Here is a 21,713-nt window from a genome sequence, read left to right on the forward strand (position 1 = left end):
TACCGGAAGGGTGAGAAGAGGACAAGGCAGAGGCCAACCACATCCCCTGCCTGCTCCGAACTAGGAGACAGGGAGAAACTTCACAGTGGGTAAGAGACAGAGAGGTTGAAGTTTCCATTTAAACTAGCACAGACTTTTGACGTGAGAGAATGACACAATCCAATAGAAATGGAACATGCCTGTGAATCCTAGGGAATTGACGTGAGATGTAACCCAGGTGCTCACAGGTTTGATCCAACAGTGTGAGAAAAAGAAAGTCATTGACTGTTTCACCCCCACCACCAAACTCCGCTTCTTTGATAAAAACAGTATTCCAGACAGGGCACTAAGTGGATGATCTCATCTAATCCTAAAGTAAACACTCATCTAGACGTCCAGAGAGGTTAGGTCACATCACACAATTGTTAAATTGTTAAACTATAGAAGACATGGCTCCAGAGCTCACATTAGAATGACTGAGTGGTTTCCCGGGGAGGGTCCCGCAGCTTCAGACAGCATGGACCCTCGGAAAGCCAGCCTTATCCGGAAGATTTCTGTCTTCCTGCCTTGTGGCCCGTGACTTCATAGGGCCCAGTCTCTAATGAAAGCATATAAACTCCATGGACCTGTCCTTTTCAATATGGCTCCCCACAGTGACCCTGGAAGATCACAGCAGCATCTATTAGAAATGCAGATTCCTGGGTGCAGTATGCTGGATAGTAGCCCCCAAAAAGATGCAAGTCCTAAATCCTTGGAACCTGTTCCGTTATAAGGAAAAGGGTTTTTGCAGATGTGATTAAGAATCTGGACAGAGAGATTATCTGGATTGTTTGAATGGGCCCTAAATCTACTCGAAGGTGTCAATATAAGGAGACAAAGGGAGATTTGATACACACAGAGGAGGAAGAGGAGGCAGCGTGACCACAGAGGCTGATATTGGAGTGATGCAGCCATAGTCAAGAAGTGCTGGCGGCCCCCAGAAGCTGGAAGAGACATGGAACGGATTCTCCTCTAGAGCCTCCAGAGGGAGCACAGCCCTGCTGACACCTGGATTTCAGCTCAGTGAAACTGATTTCAGACTCCTGGCTTCCAGAACTACGAGATAATAAATTTCCTTTGCCTTAAGCCACCAAGTTTCTATTTTTATTGTTTCTCAGAGACGGGGTCTCGTTCTATTGCCCAGATTGGAGTACAGTGGTGTGATCTCAGCTCACTGCAGCTTCGACCTCCTGGCCTCAAGCAATCCTCCCATCTCATACCACCTCCCCGCCACACCGCCCCAGGTAGCTGAGACTACAGGTGCCTGTCACCATGACTGGCCAACTTTTTTTTTTGTAGAGACAGTGTTTTGCCATGTTGCCCAGGCTGGTCTTGAGCTCCTGAGCTCAGACAATCTGTCCACCTTGGCCTCCCAAAGTGCTGGGATTACAGGCATCAGCCACCGTGCCTGGCCTGCATAGTAGGTACTTAAGAAATACTTGTCACATGGGTTGGTGGAAAAATGGAGACGTGAATGCCTCTCCAACAGAATATTAGGAGAAAAGAGACCTAGACTGCATCTTGGCCTAACTTCCCATTTCACGGATGAGGATCCTGAGGCTTAGGAGGAGAAGCATCTTTTGCAAGACTACACAGAAAGTGGTGGAAACCAGGACCTTGAACCACACCCTCCACTCTTCTCTCTGCATACCTGTCCCCCTAGCTCCACTCTTACCTGCTTGCATACAGCATGTTCCTAGGAGAGACAGCACAAGGCCACTGTTACAGATGGCGTCCCCACTCCCCACTCCCTCTTACCCGCATGTAAAATTCTCTGCCCTCATTCCCAGATTTGATCTGGAAAATGTAATAGGCCCCAGGGTAGCGGGTCGTGGCTTGCATTTGGAAGATGTCAGCGGGAACGGAGCGTCCTGACACCACGTCCATGTCCCGGTACAAGATGGTAAAGGGCTGGTCTCTGCAGCCAGGGTTCTCAGCAGGACACATACAGCGGCTGTGGAAACGGAAATCATGTGAGAACTCAAGAAATCCATTCCAGGTGCTGGCTGTGCCTACTTCCTCTCTTAAAACACTGAAAATGAGGCCACCCCATTTTAAGCATCCAAATGCCATAACTGTAGAATGTCTCTGCTCCTGGCTTGAGTCTAAAAACTCTCCAGCATGTAGGCGAGCTCTGTTTCCTAGAGAATGGACTTTTCTCACCAACCAGACGTTCTGGCTACTAAATAGAATATAAACAGATCTCTGGTTTTCAGAACATTAGAACATTCTCCAAGATACTTTACATTTGCCATGTAGGCCAAATATGCCACTCCAGCCTGGGCGGCAGAGCAAGACCCTGTCTCAAAAAACAAAACAAAAAAAAACAAAAAAAAAAAAGGAAGAAAGAAAGAAATTTTTAAAGTAAGAAATTGGATTATCAGGTCTTGGGGATCCTTGTACATTCTCTATTGCACTCAGCCCAGTCTGCATGGAATGTAATTGAATCGAATATAATCAAATCTTGTCATTTGATAATTGATAAACAAGAGTTAGAACTATGTACAAGATGTGACATTGGACATTTTGGAAATTCAATGACTAATAAGATCCTGACCTCAGATAGTTTACTTTCTAATAGGAGAAATAAATCACAGACACAAATATCTCTAATACAACGCAACTATTAACAGAGTGCCCTAATATAAAATCACTGACTTTTACTACCAAAGAATGCCTGTTATAGATACCCCTTGATTCACCCCTAACACCCCCTTCCTCTGTCTCTGACCCTGCCCTGAGACTCCACCTAGGGGCCAGGGTTCATAATAGGATGAAGATGTCTGTTGAGACGTGCGGTGGTGGCCAACGCTAGGAGTCAACCTTGCTGTGTTTCTGCCGCTCTCTAATTTCCCATCTATCCACAAAACCTGTTGGTTCTACTTCCAAAAGAGAGTCTACATCCAACCATCTCCAGGGCCTTCAAGGCACTCTTGCCTTCTAGCCTTTGCATATGCTGTTCCTTCTGATCTTCCACTCTCTATTTAGTTAAGGTCAACTCATTTTCCCATTCCAGGCCAAATGTCATTTTTCAGAGAGGCCTTTGGACCCCTCCGTCTAAACCATCCAGCCTACTCTTCCTTTTTATAAATTTCCATTCATTCTGAGCAGAGTATGGTGTCTCATGCCTATAATCCCAGCACTTTGAAAGGCTGAGGCAGGAGGATGACTTGAATCCAGGAGTTCAAGACCTCTGGCTTTACCAAATATATATATATATATATGCCAGGAGCACTGGCACACACCCATAGTCCTAGCTACTTAAAAGGCTGAGGCAGGACGATTATTTGAGCCCAAAAGGTTGAGGCTTCAATGAGCTGTGATTGCACCACTGCACTCCAGCCTGGGTGGCAGAGCAAGTTTCATTTTTTTAAGGCTACATCAAAGTAGCCAAGTCAAAATGTCTCTAGTGCCAAAATGGCCACAATAAAGTATCATGTGTGGCATAGAAAATCATTATTTCCTAAAAGAAGTTTGGAGGAGGGAGTGATGGCTACTAGCTGAAGAGGACCACAAACAGAGGAGAGGTGGCATCTGAGCTGAAACCTGAAAGATGGGGCAGGTCTGGCTATGCGGAGATGAAAGGAATGCCTTCCATATGGCCGGAAGTATGTGCACACAAGCAGGGAGGCTGGCCATTCCTGGGCATGGGCAAAGACGTGAGCAAGTCCTGTTCAGACTGGCAGGAGCACAGGACACCTGAACTGGACAAGGAGCTGGAAGGGGCTGCCGGAGTCTGATTGGACTGGAGCCTGGAGCGAGGGAGTCACGGAGCATTGTCAGTGTCATGCCAGAGATTCCACCAGTAACTCCAGCTCAGTGCTGCGAGCTGAAATGGTTCAGCTCCCCAGCCACAGACAGGGGTGGCCTGGAAAAATCCAGAGAGAACCAGGAATAGAAGCTGGGAACAGCAGCCTGGAGCTCTGCTCTGCCACAAACAGGCCTTACTTCGGGAGTCAAAGAGCCCTGTTCTAAAGGGTTGCTTAGTAGCACAGCTCTTAGCAACAGGTGAAGATGTCTCTAAAGGACCCGCCTGTCCCGGCATTATCCTCTCTTTTGCCAATTTGTTATCAAAGTGGGAACCACTGGTAAGCCATGAATTCCTCTCTTAGAGGCTGTATTCTGAGAGGCAGGATGGGTGTGTCTGATTCATCCTTTTATCTCCCATGCAGGGGTTTGGTGTTGCTCAAAGGAAGTCAATGTGTGAACATTTGGAAGATAGGAGGCCAAGGAGGAACTGAGATGGTTTAAAAAAGGGATAAAAGAGAAGGAAAAGGAACTCCTACTATGCCAGGAACAGATAGCCACTGTCCTACTGCATTCACCTTTTGGAAGTTGTCTTCACTTTAATTCTCTCCTCAACTCTAATATTTGCCATCTGGTGATTTAGTAAAATGTTGACTAAGATGACGTCAGAAACTTGATTAGCGCCAATGAGAGAACTCTCCAGCACCTCAATACTCAACTCTCCAGCACCTCAATATTCATGGAGCAGTCCAGGGAGATTGGAAGCATTCATTTCACCTGGGAGTTTGCCAGAAAGGCAAAATCTTGGGCCCCACCCCAAACTCACTGAATCACACTCTAACGAGATCACCAGGTGAGTCCTATGAGTGTTACATTTAGGAGCCAACCTCTGAAAGACCCCGTGTATCCAGAACAAAGTCTTTAGAGGGAAGAGGAGATTCTAGAACCCTGACTCAACTATCGGCTTGGTTAGCTTTCTAGAGAATCTTTGCATAGCTCTGGCATGAGTAGGGGAGTGACAGAGAACTCTGTGTGAGTGTGTGTGTGTGTGTGTGTGTGTGTGTGTGTGTGTTTTGAGACAGAGTCTCACTCTGTCACCCAGACTGGACTGCAGTGGCACAATCTCAGCTCATTGTAACCTCCTCCTCCCAGGTTCAAGCGATTCTCATGCCTCAGCCTCCTGAGTAGCTGGGACTACAGGCAGGTGCCACCACGCCCAGCTAATTTTTTTGTATTCTCTACTGAGATGGGGTTTCACCATGTTGGCCAGGCTGCTCTCAAACTCTTGAGCTCAGGCAATCCACCCACCTCAGCCTCCCAAAGTGCTGTGATTACAGGCATGAGTCACTGCGCCCAGCCTTGTATGTGTTTCTTACTGTGTGTTGTGGCCAAACATTTTGAAAAATAGTTCTTTCTTGTATGTAGGGATGTGTTTCAGATCCTATAACTTGTAATGGAATGTTTTGCAAACTTTTTGACAACCTACAGTAACACACTTTGCACGGCAAACCAGTAGCACACAAAACTAAAAGATAAGTTTCAAAAAACAATATTGACTCTTGGTATGTGCAATGTACTCTGATATTTTCTATTCCAGTCTGTTCTATCTATTCTACTCTGTTCTATTCTACACACACACACACACACACACACACACATGAGCACATGACGTAGGTAGTAGGCCAGGTCCCCTGACTTCCTGGCTGGTGCACTCTCTTTCACACCACACTGCCAACCTCCTGAGCCAGGCCCTCATCAGGTTTCTATTCCCCAGGGTGACGCCATGACTTACTTATCACTGATCCTCAGATAAGGCTCCTCACAGCGGATGGGGTCAATGCATTTGAAGCCCCCTTGTAAATTGTAGCAAGTCTGCTGCAGGTTGCACGTGTGGTTCCTGTGCTCACATTCATTGATGTCTGAAATGCAGGGTAGACAAGAAGCAGAGGCAGGGCATTGCTGGCCAGGCCAGATGTGTGGGGGTGGGGTAGGCTGGATCTTACTACAGAGCTGTACTATCCAATATGGCAGCCACAGGCCATATGTGGCTACTGAATACTTGGAATGTGGCTGATCCAAATTGAGATGTGCTGTAAGTGGAAAATACACACCAGATTTTGATGACTTAGTACCAAAAAATAATGTGAGCCAGGCACAGTGGCTCACGTCTGTAATCCCAGTACATTGGGAGGCTGAGGCAGGAGGATCACTTGAAGCCAGGAGTTCAAGACCAGCCTGGGCAACAAAGCAAGGCCTTGTCTCTTAATTTTATATATATATATTTTTTTTAATTTAAAAAAAGAATGTAAAACATCTCATCAATAATTTTTATATTGGATACATGCTGAAATAATATTTTGGATATACTGCATTAAAGAAAACATAGTAGTAAAAACAGGAGTTCAAGACCAGCCTGGCCAACATGGTAAAACACAAAAATACAAAAATACAAAAATTAGCCTGGCATGGTGGCATGCGCCTGTACTAAAAATACAAAATGTAAAAATTAGCCCGGCATGGTGGCATGTGCCTGTAGTCCCAGCTACTTGGGAGGCTGAGGCAGGAGAATCCCTTGAACCCAGGAGGCAGAGGCTGCAGTAAGCCAAGATCACACCACTGCACTCCAGCCTGGGCAACAGAGTGAGACTCTGTCTCAAAAAAAAAAAAAAAAGAAAGAAAGAAAGAAAAGAAAATATAGTAGTAACAGTAATTTTACCCATTTTTTTTCCTCTTTTAATGTGGCTAATAGAAAACGTAAAATTACATAGATGGCTCACATCTGTAGCTCACATGATATTTCTATTGTCTGACACTACTACGGAGAATTCCTGCTTGGCAATGGGATAAGGCAGCTTCAAGGAGGCTGAGAATGGGTCAGTCGCTTCTGCAATGACCCCCCAGTCGGTGGAGCATGGGGCTGGAAGCCAGGCTAAGCAGGCAAACAGGAGAAGACCCCCCCCCCCTTTTACAGTCTGGGGTCCCAGCTCTTCCAGGAATAGAGCAGTCAGGTGCATGAGGTCTCCCTGGCAACCATGCTCTAGGAGATCACTTGGAGAAAGGCTAACCAAACTGCCCTCCAGACCACGTAAGAAAGCCCGGGCTCTGGCCAGGCCATAAAAGTCCTGCTTAGCTCTGGAGCAGTTCTCAGAGGAGCCTCAGATCTGCCCGGGGAAGCAGAAAGCCATGCTTACAGGCTGCCGTCTGCATCTGCAGAGTCCGTTACAGAAGTTTAAGTGGCCAATATCCTGGCCAAAGGATGGGTTACAGGGAGGGAAGACACCAGGCCCGGCATCCTGCCCGGAGCTGCCACTATGAGAGCCACCAGCACCCACTCACACCCCCACCCCTGCCACCTTCCCAAAGCTGCACATGATTCCCCAGGTGAGGACATCCAGATGACCCCCTGAAGCAGCTCCACCTCCCACATATACCCCAGCCAGGCCCCTCCGGACAGCCTTACCTTGGCAGCTTCGGTTGTCATCCAGCAGGATGTAGCCTGGAGGGCAGGAGCAGAAGTACGTGCCGGGCTGGTTCACACACTCATGTTGGCAGAGGAACTCAGAGAAGCTGCACTCGTCCATATCTGGGGTGACAAGTCACACCTGCTGTTTGTATTCCCAGTCTACATGGGGATGGGAGCTTAGCCGCCATCTACTCCAACTCTCACACTGTCTTGATACATACAATGGCTTTACTGCCAAGAAGCTGTCAATTCACTTCTCCAGCACTTCTAGCAATGGAGAGCTCACTACCTACTGAGGATACCCATTGATACTTGGACAGCTCTAATTGTCAGAAAATTCTTTCCTACAGGGAGCTGAAATCCACCTCCATCGAACTTTCAACATCTGCCTGTCACTCGGCTGCACCTTCCATTCATTATAAACTTATTTTACCATGTAGGGGAATCCACCCTCCACCTCTGACCGCTCAAGGGGCTGAGATTTCTTTGCCCACTGGGATTTTCTGGGGGTTTCCCCGAGACCCAAAAAAACATTCCCTGGCCCTAGAGGGCCCTCTGAAGGGGCAACTGTCGCAGTGCCAACTCCCCTCCAATCACCTCTTTCCCCAACTTCAGGAACAATATTGTTCCTAAAGTCACAATTAAGGGACATATCCAAAAGACCAGGATTTTAATTATATTAAAACTTCACTGTGTAAAAAGAAAAGAAAAGAAAAGAAACAAACAAACAAACAAAAAAACTGCCTGAAAGAGAAAACTCCGGAGTGGTGAGGGATGGGCAGGGATATAATTTTTCTCTTTGTGGCCCGCCTACCTCGGATCCTCCCTGGGACAATGGAAGCAGCAGCTTCCAGCCAGCCTGACGTGGAGGGGAGCCCCTGTCCATGTGATTTACAACTCATCGGCATGGGCTATGGCGGTTGATGCAGATGCAGAAGCAGACATTCCAGAAAAGCCAACTCTTCATCACACACAGAGTTTGGCAACAGAGCCCCTGTTTGAACCTCATTCGATAAGCATGCCAAAGAAAACATGTTTTTCTTGCATTTGTTGTTTCCCAAAAACTTGTTTTCACTAGTTTCCCCATGTGACATGTCCTCGGATTACTCTCTCACTCACAGACCACTGGTGGCTGGAGTCACCCAGAGAGGGTGTCAACGCAAAAGAAGCTGCCTCTCCACCATCAGATGATTCCGGGTGTTACACGCCTTGTGCCTCTCACATCCCAGAAGGAAAAATTCCTTCCTGTCTCTCTCAGGGGTCCTCAGGTGATGGGTTATCAGCCAGCAGAATTAGGATGCTGATTTGAAAAGTCACGTGTGCTCAGGTAATATCTGATTTGGTTGTGCCTCCCCACCTCCCCTAGAAGCCTTGTAGAGCCCCGGGTCTCTGGCTCCAGCCCATCATAACTGAGTGTCCTATTTTATTTCCAAGTTTGTAGATTCCACTTGTACTTTCAGTAGAGTAGTACTGATGTCTGTCAATCCCTGAGGCTCTCTATATGCCAAGCACTGGGTTAAATGCTTTACATGCCTCTTATTTAATTCTCACCTCAACCCCATATGAAGGAGGTGCTATCACTCTCCATATTTTACAGAAGTAAAACTGAGGCTTACAGAGGTTAGCTGACTTGACCAAGTTCACAGATAACAAGTAAGGAGGAAAGCTGGGACTTGAACCCAGCCTCTAGATCCTACACTTAGAAACACGACACTGTAATGTCTCCCTGACTAATTGTGCTGAGGGATCAGTGGAGCTGGGGAGCCCTGAGGTTGGGGCAAGCGCCCAAGCAGGGTTAGCTCCAGGGCAGATGGAGAGCGTAGCACCCACTCCCAACTCCCACTGGGCAGGGAGGAGCTGTAACAGACCCTACTCGGTTTATCTTTGGGTCTGCAATTCCCAGACTTTGCTTAGGGCTGTGGCTCCACCCTCCAGTGGAAAGCTGAAATACAAGCCCAGTTTCTGGCAGGGAGCACGTATTAGGCCACTTTCACTCCTCCACATGAGAACCCGCCATGGTTTCCAGGAACAGCTCAGCTTAGCAAATCCCTGAGAGACAAGGCTGGGAGGGCTCTGGGGCTACACGGAGAGGCCACCCCAGCTGTGATAACACAGTGAGGATAACAGTGCCTGCGGGAAATGGAGAAGTGCAGAAAGGGGTTAAGTAGGAAGGCGCAGAAACAGACTCTCTCCATCACCCTGTTATCCTGGGCCAGTCTGCTCTAGAAAGCCTACATATCCCAGGGTCACACCAAGTCTTCAGGAGGGTGTGCATCATGGAGAACATGGAGGACAAGTTGGCCATTTGGGGCAAAATGAGTCAACTGAAAATCTTGGCCAAATCGGCATGGATGTAAGCTTCTCAAGAAGCCAAAAGTCTCTTACACCTACACTTAGGGAAGATAAATTAACATGTAATGACTAAAACTCCACTGTGTCCAAAAAAAACCTCCTTGAAAGAGAAAAGTCCAGAGTGTTGTGGGGTAGGTAGGAATATTTGTCTCTCAGTGGCCCGCCTACCTTGGATCCTCCCTGGGACATGGGAAGCAGCAGCTTCCAGCCAGCCTGGAACCAGCCTGGAGCTGGGCCACCCTCTGGGCTGTGCCAACTTATTTAATTTTTGACCACTCTATGAGGGTGGTTGGTTGGTTGGTTGGCTGGTTGATTTTTTTAATAAAGGATGAAACTGAGACCCAGGGAGTGACTTGGTCAAGAAAAATAGTAAATAGCAGAGCTAGAATTTGAATTCAGCTCCTCCAGGGTCACTCTACCATATAGCCTAGGCAGTAGGGCAATAAACATCTGTGGATTAACAGAGCATTCTGGAGAAACAAATCATCTCGCCACATAATGTTAGATTTTCCACACTTCTTAGTTCCTTGGCCCCAACTCCCTAAGGAGTGCCATGAAGGGAACTGAAATCTAGGAAGAAAGTGGCTTTTCATGCCTGAGGGTATTTTATTTCTGTTTCTGGGCCTTGTATTTAATCAGCCCAAGGCTCTCTGTAACTTCCTCCTCGTGGCTCTGACTGTCCTGGCCCTAGGGAGAGGTGTTCATCTGTTTCATGGGACTCTGTCCCCAGAACACTTCAGTCGTCAGTGAGACTATCACACAAGTTCCGTTCGTGACCTGGGTCAGTTCCTGTTACAATAAAACCCAGATTAGGAAACTTTCCATTCTGCAGGACAAAAAGATTTTTCACGCCCTAGTGTATGGCCCACTTATTTTGAAAGCACGGTGAAGCATTATTAACTTAGACTTTGCAAATTCACAACTGCTGATGATGCCAGAAGTGGCTGAAATGGAGTGTACTTTAATCCAACCTTTACAAAAAACAAGGCAAGAAAGGGAAAGAGAGAGAAAGAAAGAAAAGAGTTGTGTGTGGCTCTATGTGGGATGCTACAGAGATAAATGTGAGTAAGAGGTGGTCCCTATTCTCAAGGAGTTTACAATCCAATAATATTTTTCTAACTAAGAAAAAAAATTTAACTTTCTAGGGGAAAAAAAGAGGGAGTTAATAAGAAAATTATAATAGAGTCCATAAACTAGCGTAGGCAGAAAATCATATTTCCTCAGGCTTGGAAGGAATTTATAAAAGGTCAACTAATCCATCATATCTATGTTCTCACAACAAATTATTACGATTTCATTCATTCAACATTCAATCATTTATCCATTGATTCGAGAACTATTTTTTTGCATGTTCCCTGGGTGCCAGGCCTGGAGTGAGGCACTGATTATTTGTAGAGATTTCAGAAGTTCACAGAACATGTGTGCTTCCATACATGATCTCATTCATTCGATGGTCCCCCCAACCCTACCCGATAAGATATGCTATTATTCCTGGGTCACTGCCCTCTGTAAGTACTTTCTGTGATATCCCCAAGACTTGAGTTGGTGCTGGGTGAGGACAGACAGCTCTCAAACCAACATGCCAAATCGGGTGACTCCTCTCCCTCGTCAACCCCACCTCTGTCCTAGAAGGTAGCCCCATTGATTTTTGCATCAAGGGTCAGATGACAAGGAAGATGAGACTCCCCCTCACCTTTTGGGAAGTGACTCATCTCTGTTCTGTGTGATTGTGACCCCACTGCCCTGGAGGATGTCCAAACTGGACATGTGTCCAGGAAATGAGAGGAAACACCTATGAAGGAAGCCCTTGCCCTTCAACCCCTGCCCAGGCCCCAAGTACAGGTGGAAGTTTCCAATGCCAAAGCCCATTACCACTGCAATGAACACCATCTTCCTCAAGTTCATATCCTGGGTCACAGCGGCAGATGAAAGAACCGTAGGTGTTGACGCAGGTTTGCACGCAGGGGTTCTCGGTGGCACACTCGTTCACATCTGTGGAAAGCCAAGGCACATTGCTGACTGTCCTCCCAACAGAACAGCCACAATAACTAGGCAGAAAAAGCACCAGCAACGAAATCTACCACCACCAGGAGACCAGAGTCGCAGGTACCAAGGCTCTCCACCCAGGACCTTTGGGAGCACGATCTCAGATCCAAAAGTGTTCACTTTAGGACTGCGGCCTCCATCCACATGTCCCTTCTGGGGTCAAAAGTCAGGCAAGGTGGAAACCATATGTATACACATGATATACACATATACACATATACACCCGCTAGTAAATCTATGCTTCAATGCCCCCGCCCCCCCACCAGGAATTTCCAGGCAATACCTGCTCCTTCCATCACCGGTTGCATTCCATCAGTGAACACCCCTCACCCTCACTGACTTGGAAGTTTCAGGTTAACAAATAACCATGATGATTCTAATAATATATTTATTATGCATAAATAACTTTGCTCATTAGGAAAGGATCTTGCACTCACTTAATCCTTACAACGAGGACCATTGCCCCACTTTAGAGGTTAAGTAGGTTAAGGAGAATACCACCAAGGGACACAAGGAGTAATGGGAAATCCATTATCTTGAGTGTGGTGGTGGTGGTTTCATGCGGGTACATGTATGTCAAAATTAATAAAATCATGGTGCAGTTTATTATACACTGATTATGCATCAATAAGATTGTTTAAGCATTTTTGAAGGACCAGGCACAGTGGCTCATGCCTGTAATCCCAGCACTTTGGGAGGCTGAGGCAGGTGGATCGCTTGAGCCCAGGAGTTTGAGACCAGCCTGGGTAACATAGTGGGACCCCATCTCTTCAAAAAATTTAAAAACTAGCCAGGTGATGTGGCACACGCCTGAGGTCCCAGCTACCCGGGAGGCTGAGGAGGGAGAATCACTTGAGCCTGGGAGATTGAGGCTGCAGTGAGCTGGGTGACAGAGTGAGACCCTGTCTCAAAAAAAAAAAAAAAAAAAAAAATTATAGGCCGGGTGCAGTGGCTCACACCTGCAATCCCAGCACTTTGGGAGGCCAAGGCAGGTGGATTACCTGAGGTCAGGCACTCGAGACCAGCCTGTCCAACATGGTGAAGTCCCATCTCTACTAAAAAAATACAAAAAAATTAGCCAGGCATGGTAACAGGTGCCTGTAATCCCAGCTACTCAGGAGGCTGAGACAAGGGAGTCGCTTGAACCCCAGAGGCAGAGGTTGCAGTGAGCTGAGATTACACCACTGCACTCCAGCCTGGTTGACAGAGCCAGACTCTGTCTCAAAAAAAAAAAAAAAAAAAAATACACACACACACACCCCCCCCCCCACACACACACACACATACATACATATACATATAATTGTTTTTGAAGATTGAGAGGTGTACCCAAGTCCACCAGCTAACAAGGACACAATGGGAACTGGAACATGAGTCAGGGGTCTTTCCACAAAAACCAAAATTCATTCTGCACAGCTCATGGTGTGGGGAGGGCAGGGAAGAGCCCCTTTCCCACTGGCATTGGCTGACCCATTGTAAGCACCATCTCACAATGCTCCATACACCAATGGCCAAAGTTCCAGCTGAGAGATTTTCTTTCCTCTTCCCAAGTCCAGGTAAACCTCTTAGGCCTCTGAAAAGAGACGTCAGTGTTTTCAGAGCTAAAAGCCTTCACGGTGAGCAGACTGAGAGGCTTTTCTTAAAGGGGAGGCTAATCCCATGGCCACAAAGTTCCTGCCTCCTGGCATCTCTGGAGCTCTCAGGGAGAAAACAAATAAATGAACAGCTGTAGAGAGAGGGTCTAGCAAGACGCTGGTCCCCACCAGTGCCCGTGGGAGGTTGGGGTTTCCCCACTGGGGACAGGAGGGGTAGGAAAATCTCCACTGTGCTAAGCCACTGAGTGCAAATTCAGACACGACAGTGCTGGCAAGTGTTAGGGCTGGTGGCCTCAGCCTCTGGCCAGGCGCTGGCCACTCGGAGATGAATGAACTCATTCCACCCCCTCACCGCTCTCAGCTGCTTCTGAAGAGCAGGGTGACCAAAATGATTCTGCCCCCCTGGGGTTCTCACTGTCCTTTCCTGCCAGCCCTTTCCAAATGCCCTTCTGAATCTGCTGAGGGCACACAGGGCCCCACTCCAACCTGTTGGACAAGAAGTCTGGGCCCCGGGTTTTACTCTCAGCTCTGCTACCACTTGGCTGTGTGACTTTGGCCAAGTTGCTTAACCTTTTTGAGCCTTGATTTCCTCCTCAGTGAAGCAGAGCCACAAACACCTGCCTGCTGACCTCACGAGGCTATTTATTATTTGAGTTCAGTGAGATGAACAGACGTGACAATGCTCTAGCGTGTAAAGCACTCTTCCACACACGAAGAGTCAGGATTGCAAAAGCTCACTGGAGTATGCGACGCCTTGTGCTGCCCATGGGCCCTGCTGATGCAGCATCCCAGTGGCCGAGTGCCCATACCCAGGCCTGGGTGCCGGGCCTGCTGCTTTATTATGCTGTGGACTTGGCACTGCCACGTGTATTATCTGCTCTTTGTCACACACCTGTCCCTCAGAGGCCTGAAAGACGCAGGCGCCTTTTGGCTTGGGCATGGCTATGCCTCAGGAGGTACTGGGTGCACTGTGCCAGCCTGTGGCTGGCACCTCCAATCCCAGGCCTTGGCACAGAGAAGTCTGCATCTGCTCTAAGCTGCTTATCACAGCAGCAAGGGAGCCAGGCGCCCCCTCCTGCTCCAGTGGGAAGGAAGGGCCCTTGTTTATCCGCTTTCTCAACCTCCTGGCCTGGCATCTACTCTCAGAAGAAAATGACCTCTTTTGGCGTGAGGACCACAGTCCAGAATTCTTGGAACAATTAGCAGAATAAGCTTTGAAGGACAGACTTAGAAAGAATCCAGGATCAAACTCTTTAACACTGATGCCTTCCTCTTTACCAATGATTTAGATACAATTAAAGTAAAGGAGACCTAATATCCTCCAAACTCAATGGCCAGGAGCCTGCCGGCCAGATCTCCAAGGGTGAATGAAACAAGGAAATGGGCCCTGTAAAGCCTGAGGTCTCCAGACAAAGACCTCATTCTGCATCTGCAGCACTGCCTCCAACTCCAACCTGGGCCAAGCAGCTGCCAGGGGCTGGAGGCCTGGGCCGGGAGCTGGAAGTTGAGGGGGAAGTCAGGGGCCAAAGCAGGATTTGCGCTAATTCTTTGGGTCTTAAGTCCCCCATTCACTTCCTGAGCAGAAGAAACCTTCAGCTGGAAACCACAATAGGCATGCAACTTGTTTTTCTTACTTATCAGTATTTCAAATGATCATGTGTAAACTACAAAATGCCTTTGTTTCAGTCTGGTTTTGTGGGGGCATGCTGAGTAGCAGGGGATGTTACCACCACCACCAGACCCTTTGCTGAGGAACAGGCCATCCTGGCACAGGTTGGAGGGAAAAGTATAGCGAGAGGCCTCAGAATTGCCCACGACACCCCCTGCCCAGCATGGATGTGTTTATTTTATGATTCATGGAGGGTCAGGGACCCTGACCAACCCTCCTCAGGCCTCGGGAACTGAACTTAGGCTATAGGACATGCAACCAAATTTCTGATTAGGCAAGAAAGCCAGCAAGGCTACTTCTGGATAGCAGACACAGAAAAGAAGCGAATCCATGAAACTGTACACTCCCAGCCAGTGGAGGATTGGGGTCCTACCCTCAGCCATATTCAGAGCACTTTTTGAGATGCTTCGCATAGCAAGGTTCAGGTCTCACGTTTCTGTAGTAATGGGGATGGGCGGGCAGTGACAAGGAATGGGAATATACTGTAGCAGCAGTATTTCCCACAAACATAAGCTGCCAGGCGCTGAAGAAGGCTGTAGCTAGTGTCTCACATCATGTCCAAGTTATCATGCACGTCACATACCTTGGCAAGACCTTCCATCCTCATTGAGGGTAAAACCAGGGTTGCATGTACAAGAATAGGATCCAGGAACATTAGCACAGAGCTGCTGGCAGTAACCATAGCGACATTCATCAATGTCTGGAAACAGAAATGCAAGCAAAGTGAGACAGGTCTCCTCACTCAGTGATGCCCCCACTAGCATGGCATGATTGCCTTGCTCTTCCCAAACAGGATCATGAATGGAAGCAAAGAGGAACAGGAGCCAAGACAGTGCCTACTGAGTGTCACGGATGGTGATGCTGTCTCGATTACAAGGCTCAATCTCCCCACAATCTTTCCCCTCCTCGACCCATCTCAGTCCCATAAATACCTGAACCTATCCTAAAAGTTGCAGAAGAAATTTCTGCTTCGATTGGGATGCTGGGCAAAATGAGCTCTCCAATTTTACCCAGCTCTAAGATTCAACACTAAGGTTTATCCAAGACGGACTCTCCAATTATTCCCAGCTCTAAGATTTGAGATTACCCAGCTCTTAAGATTTATCCAATGTTAAGATTCAACTTGAAGATTCCATATAGAGGCTCCACTGCCCAGGATTCTTCTTAACACATAAGAAGAATCCATAGCATCACTCCAGTAGGCTCCTTGCCAGCTCCATGAACAATGAATATGTCCAGCTGTCAGGAACAAGAGCCAGTTAGGCTGGGACGAGCTGGGCAGCATGACCCTGGAGACCCATGAATCCAGTAACATGAGGGCGCTGGAATTCACCCTGAATCTCCTCCTTGCACCAGAGTGAACATAAAACTCTGGATAAACACACCTCTTCCAAGCCACAGCTGGCCTTGCCAGGGAAAGTGGCGGCATTGTGGGTGAATGGATCCTTTGAGCAGAGCTGGGCAATGTGACCTCCCTGTAATATGTATCCATCAATGGGGAGCCTGATGTCATTGGGAAAGCACTTCTCAATACCCCAAGCTGATGTGATAATGGGCTGGAGAATTCATTCCTGTGGGGTAAGGGTAGTGAATGAAATCACCAGCCTCCTGGCAGAGTCTGAGATGGCACCAATACAGGCTCCTGCTGTGACCAGTTGATCTGACTGTAGCTAGAACTGGTCCTTATCCCCACCTCCCCCAATCTAACCAGGTTTCCTCCCTGGTCCCCCCGTTCCTTTGGAACCAGGGGCCATCCAGGACTCTGGAGGCCGGCTTAGAGCCTCAGTCCTTGTGCCTGGTTTCTACCTACTGCCAGGAAGGACTCCACCTCCCAGATCCATCTTGATCCCTTACCTATTGTTCAGCCCTTCTCAGATTCTGTGCCCTGTCCTGTGATTCTGTTTTGTCTCTAAGTCCCGGCTACTTCTAACCTGGCCCATTGCACTGCCCCTGAGTGCAGGGCAGCTCTTGCACAGAGGACCCATTGGGTGTACAGTGGCTGGCCCTGACTTCTTCCCAGAGTGCAGTTGGGCACATCACCAAGGCCAGGCAGGCAGCAGGGGCTGGAGAGGGTACCCTTCACTAGGTGTACCTTGGAAAAAAGGCAGCCCCTCGACCCCTCATTTTTCTGCAAAAGCAGCATCTTCAGTGGTACACAGAACAGAGAGTGTGTGGCTATGGAACTTGCATTTTGAAAGGGAAAGGTGAGTTTAGCCAGGGGAGGGCAGGAGTTCAGCCATAATTAGGAGAAGTCTTCCTTTCAGATGTGAATATGAGTGGCTGGGCCACATGGTACCACGCTAGACATCCATGAGCATCCTTCCCACAGCTCCGTGCTCCCAGGAAGAGAACAACCCTCCCAGGTAGAGGAATGTCCGAGTTGCTGGCACCCCTCACATCAGAGGGTTTCTGTTAACACGGCTGGCATATCCCGGTCTCCCCCTAGCACTCCAGCGCCCCTTGTGGTGGGGAAAAAAAAACTAGACTGAGACAAGGGAGACTTGGAAGTTACACCCAACTCACTTTAACTTTGTCTAAAATGTTCCTTCTCTTTGAGTCTCAGTCTGCGATGCTATAAAAGTTGGATGACATAATATTCAACATCCTTTCCAGCTCTGAAATTCGACATATTAAGTTCCTGTACAAATAACTCTTTCTCACTGATCTGCTTATGTTCAAATAAGTAGCATCAAATTTTCCATGATAGCAGAGGTTGGTTTGAATGCACAGCGACTGTCATATTCACAGACGCCCGCGTGCAAGCCTGGAAAGAAGAATCAAGCCAATCTAGGCCTCAAGGATGCTTCCGATGGGGCTTGAGGGCAGACCCACTCAGCCTCAATCAAGAAACTTGGAAAGAGGTAGCTTTTCTTTGTTTCCATGATTTCGTTTGGATCTGTTTCTCAACTCCTCCAGGACTAACTTTCAGGCAACAGAATGGTGTCTTAGAGAATTTAAACTGACAGGGCCTTTTCTAGAAAACACAGCATAGAAATCACACCCTAGAATTAGAAATTGAAGTGACAGCTAGAGTTTGCTATGAATTCACTCACTTGGCTAAACCCAAAACTAAAGGGGAAGAAAGGAAAATAACCTTCCAGTAAAATAAACAGAAAGATCAGATAGCAGATGCCAACTGCAAAGGCAGCCCTCAGTTGGTGACTGACTCCTCAGGAGTAAAAGGGAAGGCCACGGGCGGTGGGGTGGGTGTGGTCGTCTCAGGGGAAGGGCAAAGACAGGGTGTTGAAAGGAACTGATGTAAGATCAGGATCTACTGATCCACATTCAAGACTTGCCACATTTCTGTGACTAAGCGAAAGTGTTCCCTTCTCTTAGCATTATTTCTAACTAAAGCAAAATCATCCTCACCTCTGTCACTTCCTGGCCTGGATATAAACTTCGTGAAGAAAGTCAAGGTAAAATCAAACTTAAAAAATACATCCAAAACTATAGCCCTTAAAAAATATATTTGAGGCTGGGCATGGTGGCTCACACCTGTAATCTCAGCACTTTGGGAGGCTGAGGCAGGCAGATCACTTTAGCCCAGGAGTTCGACACCAGCCTGGCCAACATGGCAAAACCCTGTTTCTACAAAAAATACAAATATTAGCTGGGCATGGTGGCACATGCCTGTAATGCCAGCTACTCACTCAGGAGGCTGAGGCAGGAGAATCACTTGAACCCAGAAGGTAGAGATTGCAGTGAGTCAAGATCGTGCCACTGCACTCCAGCCTGGGCAACAGAGGGAGACACCATATCAAAAAAAAAAAAAAAAAAACAGAAAAAAAACATTCAAGGCCGTGCGTGGTGGCTCAAGCCTGTAATCTCAGCACTTTTGAGGCGGGCAGATGACTTGAGCCCAGGAGCTCAAGACTGGCCTGGCCAACATGGCGAAAGCCCCATTTGTACAAAAAATACAAAAATTATCTGGGCGTGGTGGCACATGCCTATGATCCTAGCTACTCAGGAGGCTGAGGCAGGAGAATCACTTGAACCCAGGAGGCGGAGGTTGCGGTGAGCTGAAATTGCGCCATTGCACTCCAGCCTGGGTGACAGAGTGAGACTATGTCTCAAAAATAAATAAATACATTCAAAAACTATAATGATGACAAGATGGCGATGATGGCAATTGATTTGCAAGGGTGGTTACACATGTGAGTTCAATAGCCTTCCACTCCTCCCGCCCTCCCGGGCAAAGAAAAGCTTACTACCTTCAGGCAGCCAGCTATGCCCATACCTCAAAATGCCCCTGGCAACCGTTAACTTCCAAGAGTCCCTGTGACCCCCCAGAGAGCTGTTACCTAAGCACTGGCCTTCCAGAAGCCAGTATCCGTCGGTGCAGGAGCAGGTGTACCCGCCTTCAGTGTTGATGCAGATCTGGGTGGGGTTGCACTGGTGGGAATCTGTTGCACACTCGTCCACATCTGTAACACAGACATAGTCCAAAGAATGTCACTCACATCCATCTAGAGCCCTGAAGCCACCAGGGGTGCCAGTGGCTTGTTTGTCTTGGCTGGGAGGCAGTTGATAAGGTCACTAGGTTATACCCAAGGAGGCGGCAGTGCTTCCCTGATGGGCACTTCTAGGAGACACTGACCTCTACTGAAGGCTGAGCTAGTCTGCTCACCAGAAATCCACAAAGGGAAATGGCCAAGAAAGGAACCCTTATCCTCAGGCATCCTTCTGCCATCCTATGCCATTGCTCTCTGAAGGTGCATCACCTTGACAATAACCATTACTTGATTTAGAAAGCTGTTTTGTATTAGGCTTATTCATTCATATGTTAAACAGAGGTCTGCTGCATACCTACAGTGTGCACAGGACTATGATAAACACCACTGAGAACAAAATAGAAGTAAAGGAAATGTCCCCAGCCGGGCGCTGTGGCTCACGCCTATAATCCCAGCACTTTGGGAGGCTGAGATGGGTGGATCACCTGAGCTCAGGAGTTCAAGACGAGCTCAGGCAACATGGTGAAACCCCGTCTCTACTAAAAACTAAAAATTAGCCGGGCCTGGTGGCATGCGCCTGTAGTCCCAGCTACTCAGGAGACTGAGCTGGGAGGATCACTTGAGCCCAGGAGGTGGAGGTTGCAGTGAGCCGAGATCGCACGACTGCACTCCAACCTGGGAGACAGAGTGAGACCCTGTCTCAAAAAAAGAAAAAAAAAAAAAAGTTCCCTGCCAACAGAAGCTGGCAGTCCAGTTGCTTAATGGTATTCACCCATGAAAATCTTTCGGTCTGAAGCTCTCCAGTCTTCGCTCCACTCCAGAGTTCCTGGAGCTAATCTCTGTCTGTCCTCTGCTCACAGCAAGTCTCTCTATGCTGCTCTAGAGCCCACTGCCATCTGTCTGGTGGCGTGAAGATACTTGTATCCACCTCGGTCCCTTCTTAACTTAAAGCTTCAGAGCACAGATATCGAGCCATATTCATGGCCATTCCCAAGCCGTCCGGTGCAGTCAGCACTCAACACTGTTTGTTGAAACTGAAACATCCTCCTCCCCTTCTCCCCTGCACTGCACTTTAGGGGAGAGCGCCCAAGATCCTGAAACGGCCCTCCCGATGCGCCCAAGATCCTGAAACGGCCCTCCCGATGCGCCCAAGATCCTGAAACGGCCCTCCCGATGCGCCCAAGATCCTGAAACGGCCCTCCCGGTGCCACACTCTCACTTTGACCTAAAGGAAGAGACTTTTCATTTAATATTCACACATTAATTTACTCCACAAGGATCCACGGTGCCTCCTGGATCTGCCTGGTCCAGAGGACCCCAACACCTTTTCTCCTTGTCAGCCCTGCCTTCACCTGCACCTTGGTGGGTCACCTTCCCTCCCTTCTTCATTCCTGCATCAGGGTTTGCTCATCTACACCTTTTCTCCACCTTCACCGAATGGACCATCGTGCAGTCGGAAGTAATACTGAAAGCTGCAATTCACTGAGCCTGTGTTATGTGCCTGACACCTACCTTCTTACTGGTATTTACTCTCACATCACCCTGCGAGGTGGGCTCACAATCCCCATTTTACAGATGGGAAAACTGAGTGGAAAGAGCTAATAAGCACCAAGCCAAGAGCTGAGTCCAGGCCTCCCTGCCTGCCTGACTCTAAGTCTACTCCGTGCAGGTCTGACAGAGGTCACACCATCCAGGACCAAGCAGACTCAGGGGGGAGCTGGCAGACTGGGCTGAGGGAGGGCTGAGCTTTTGTTGCTTTTTACTGACCCCACTCCCAAGCTGTCTGCCTCCTGACACTGCAGATTGCAAACTTGATCATCATCCATTCAGTTGGCTTCTTTGAATACGTACGGTGGGGATGGGGGTGTCTAAGACCCAAAAGTGTAAGCTCCTTGAGGACAAGGGCCTCGTGTAGCACAGGGCTTTGTGCGCTTCAGTAAAACATTCAACTGGGTGAGCGGTGGTCCCTCGGGTTCAGGTGATATGGCCACAAATCCACCATCCACCTGCAACAGCCCAACACTAATGACGCTGATCAGTCCCTACCCTACCCCAAAATGACAGCTGTCTGGGAATCCTATGGAAGTGGCTTTCCCTCCTCTAAACATGAACATCCTCTAAGAACCTGGTGCCAAGATGGCGGCAGCCTCCACTCCACCCTGGTGTTGAGCATGTGCAGCCTCAGTGGCAAAGACCCAGGCCTGTTTTCAGCTGCAAGGACTCCAGCCTCACCTTTGCCTCCCTTCCATCCAGCTCTGCCCACCGAGCATAGCCTCCCAGGGGAGCTGGTGAATAATGCTTGGCCAGAAGCTGCTCCTGCTCAAATCCACAGTGAAGTCTATGACAATAAATAGTGCCACTATTGGCTGGTG

The 21,713-nt window shown here is 48.3% G+C and overlaps 1 protein-coding gene across 11 annotated transcripts in view; it reads right to left on the reverse strand.

Moving 5' to 3' along the window:
* FBLN5 (fibulin 5) overlaps window positions 1–21,713 on the reverse strand; it is an 80,002-nt gene that overhangs the window by 7,593 nt on the left and 50,696 nt on the right. For 6 of the 11 annotated variants that reach the window (XM_063715146.1, XM_063715145.1, XM_054529644.2 and 3 more), the window contains 6 exon segments: window positions 19,192–19,314; window positions 15,474–15,590; window positions 11,453–11,572; window positions 7,226–7,348; window positions 5,558–5,684; window positions 1,777–1,972 (listed from right to left, as the gene is read on the reverse strand). In XM_063715146.1, coding sequence (XP_063571216.1) covers window positions 1,777–1,972; window positions 5,558–5,684; window positions 7,226–7,348; window positions 11,453–11,572; window positions 15,474–15,590; window positions 19,192–19,314 — 806 coding nt within the window. 11 annotated transcript variants of the gene reach the window in all.

The sequence above is a fragment of the Pongo abelii genome, chromosome 15, assembly GCF_028885655.2.
Source record: "Pongo abelii isolate AG06213 chromosome 15, NHGRI_mPonAbe1-v2.0_pri, whole genome shotgun sequence".
In the NCBI taxonomy this organism is placed as follows: Eukaryota; Metazoa; Chordata; class Mammalia; order Primates; family Hominidae; genus Pongo; species Pongo abelii.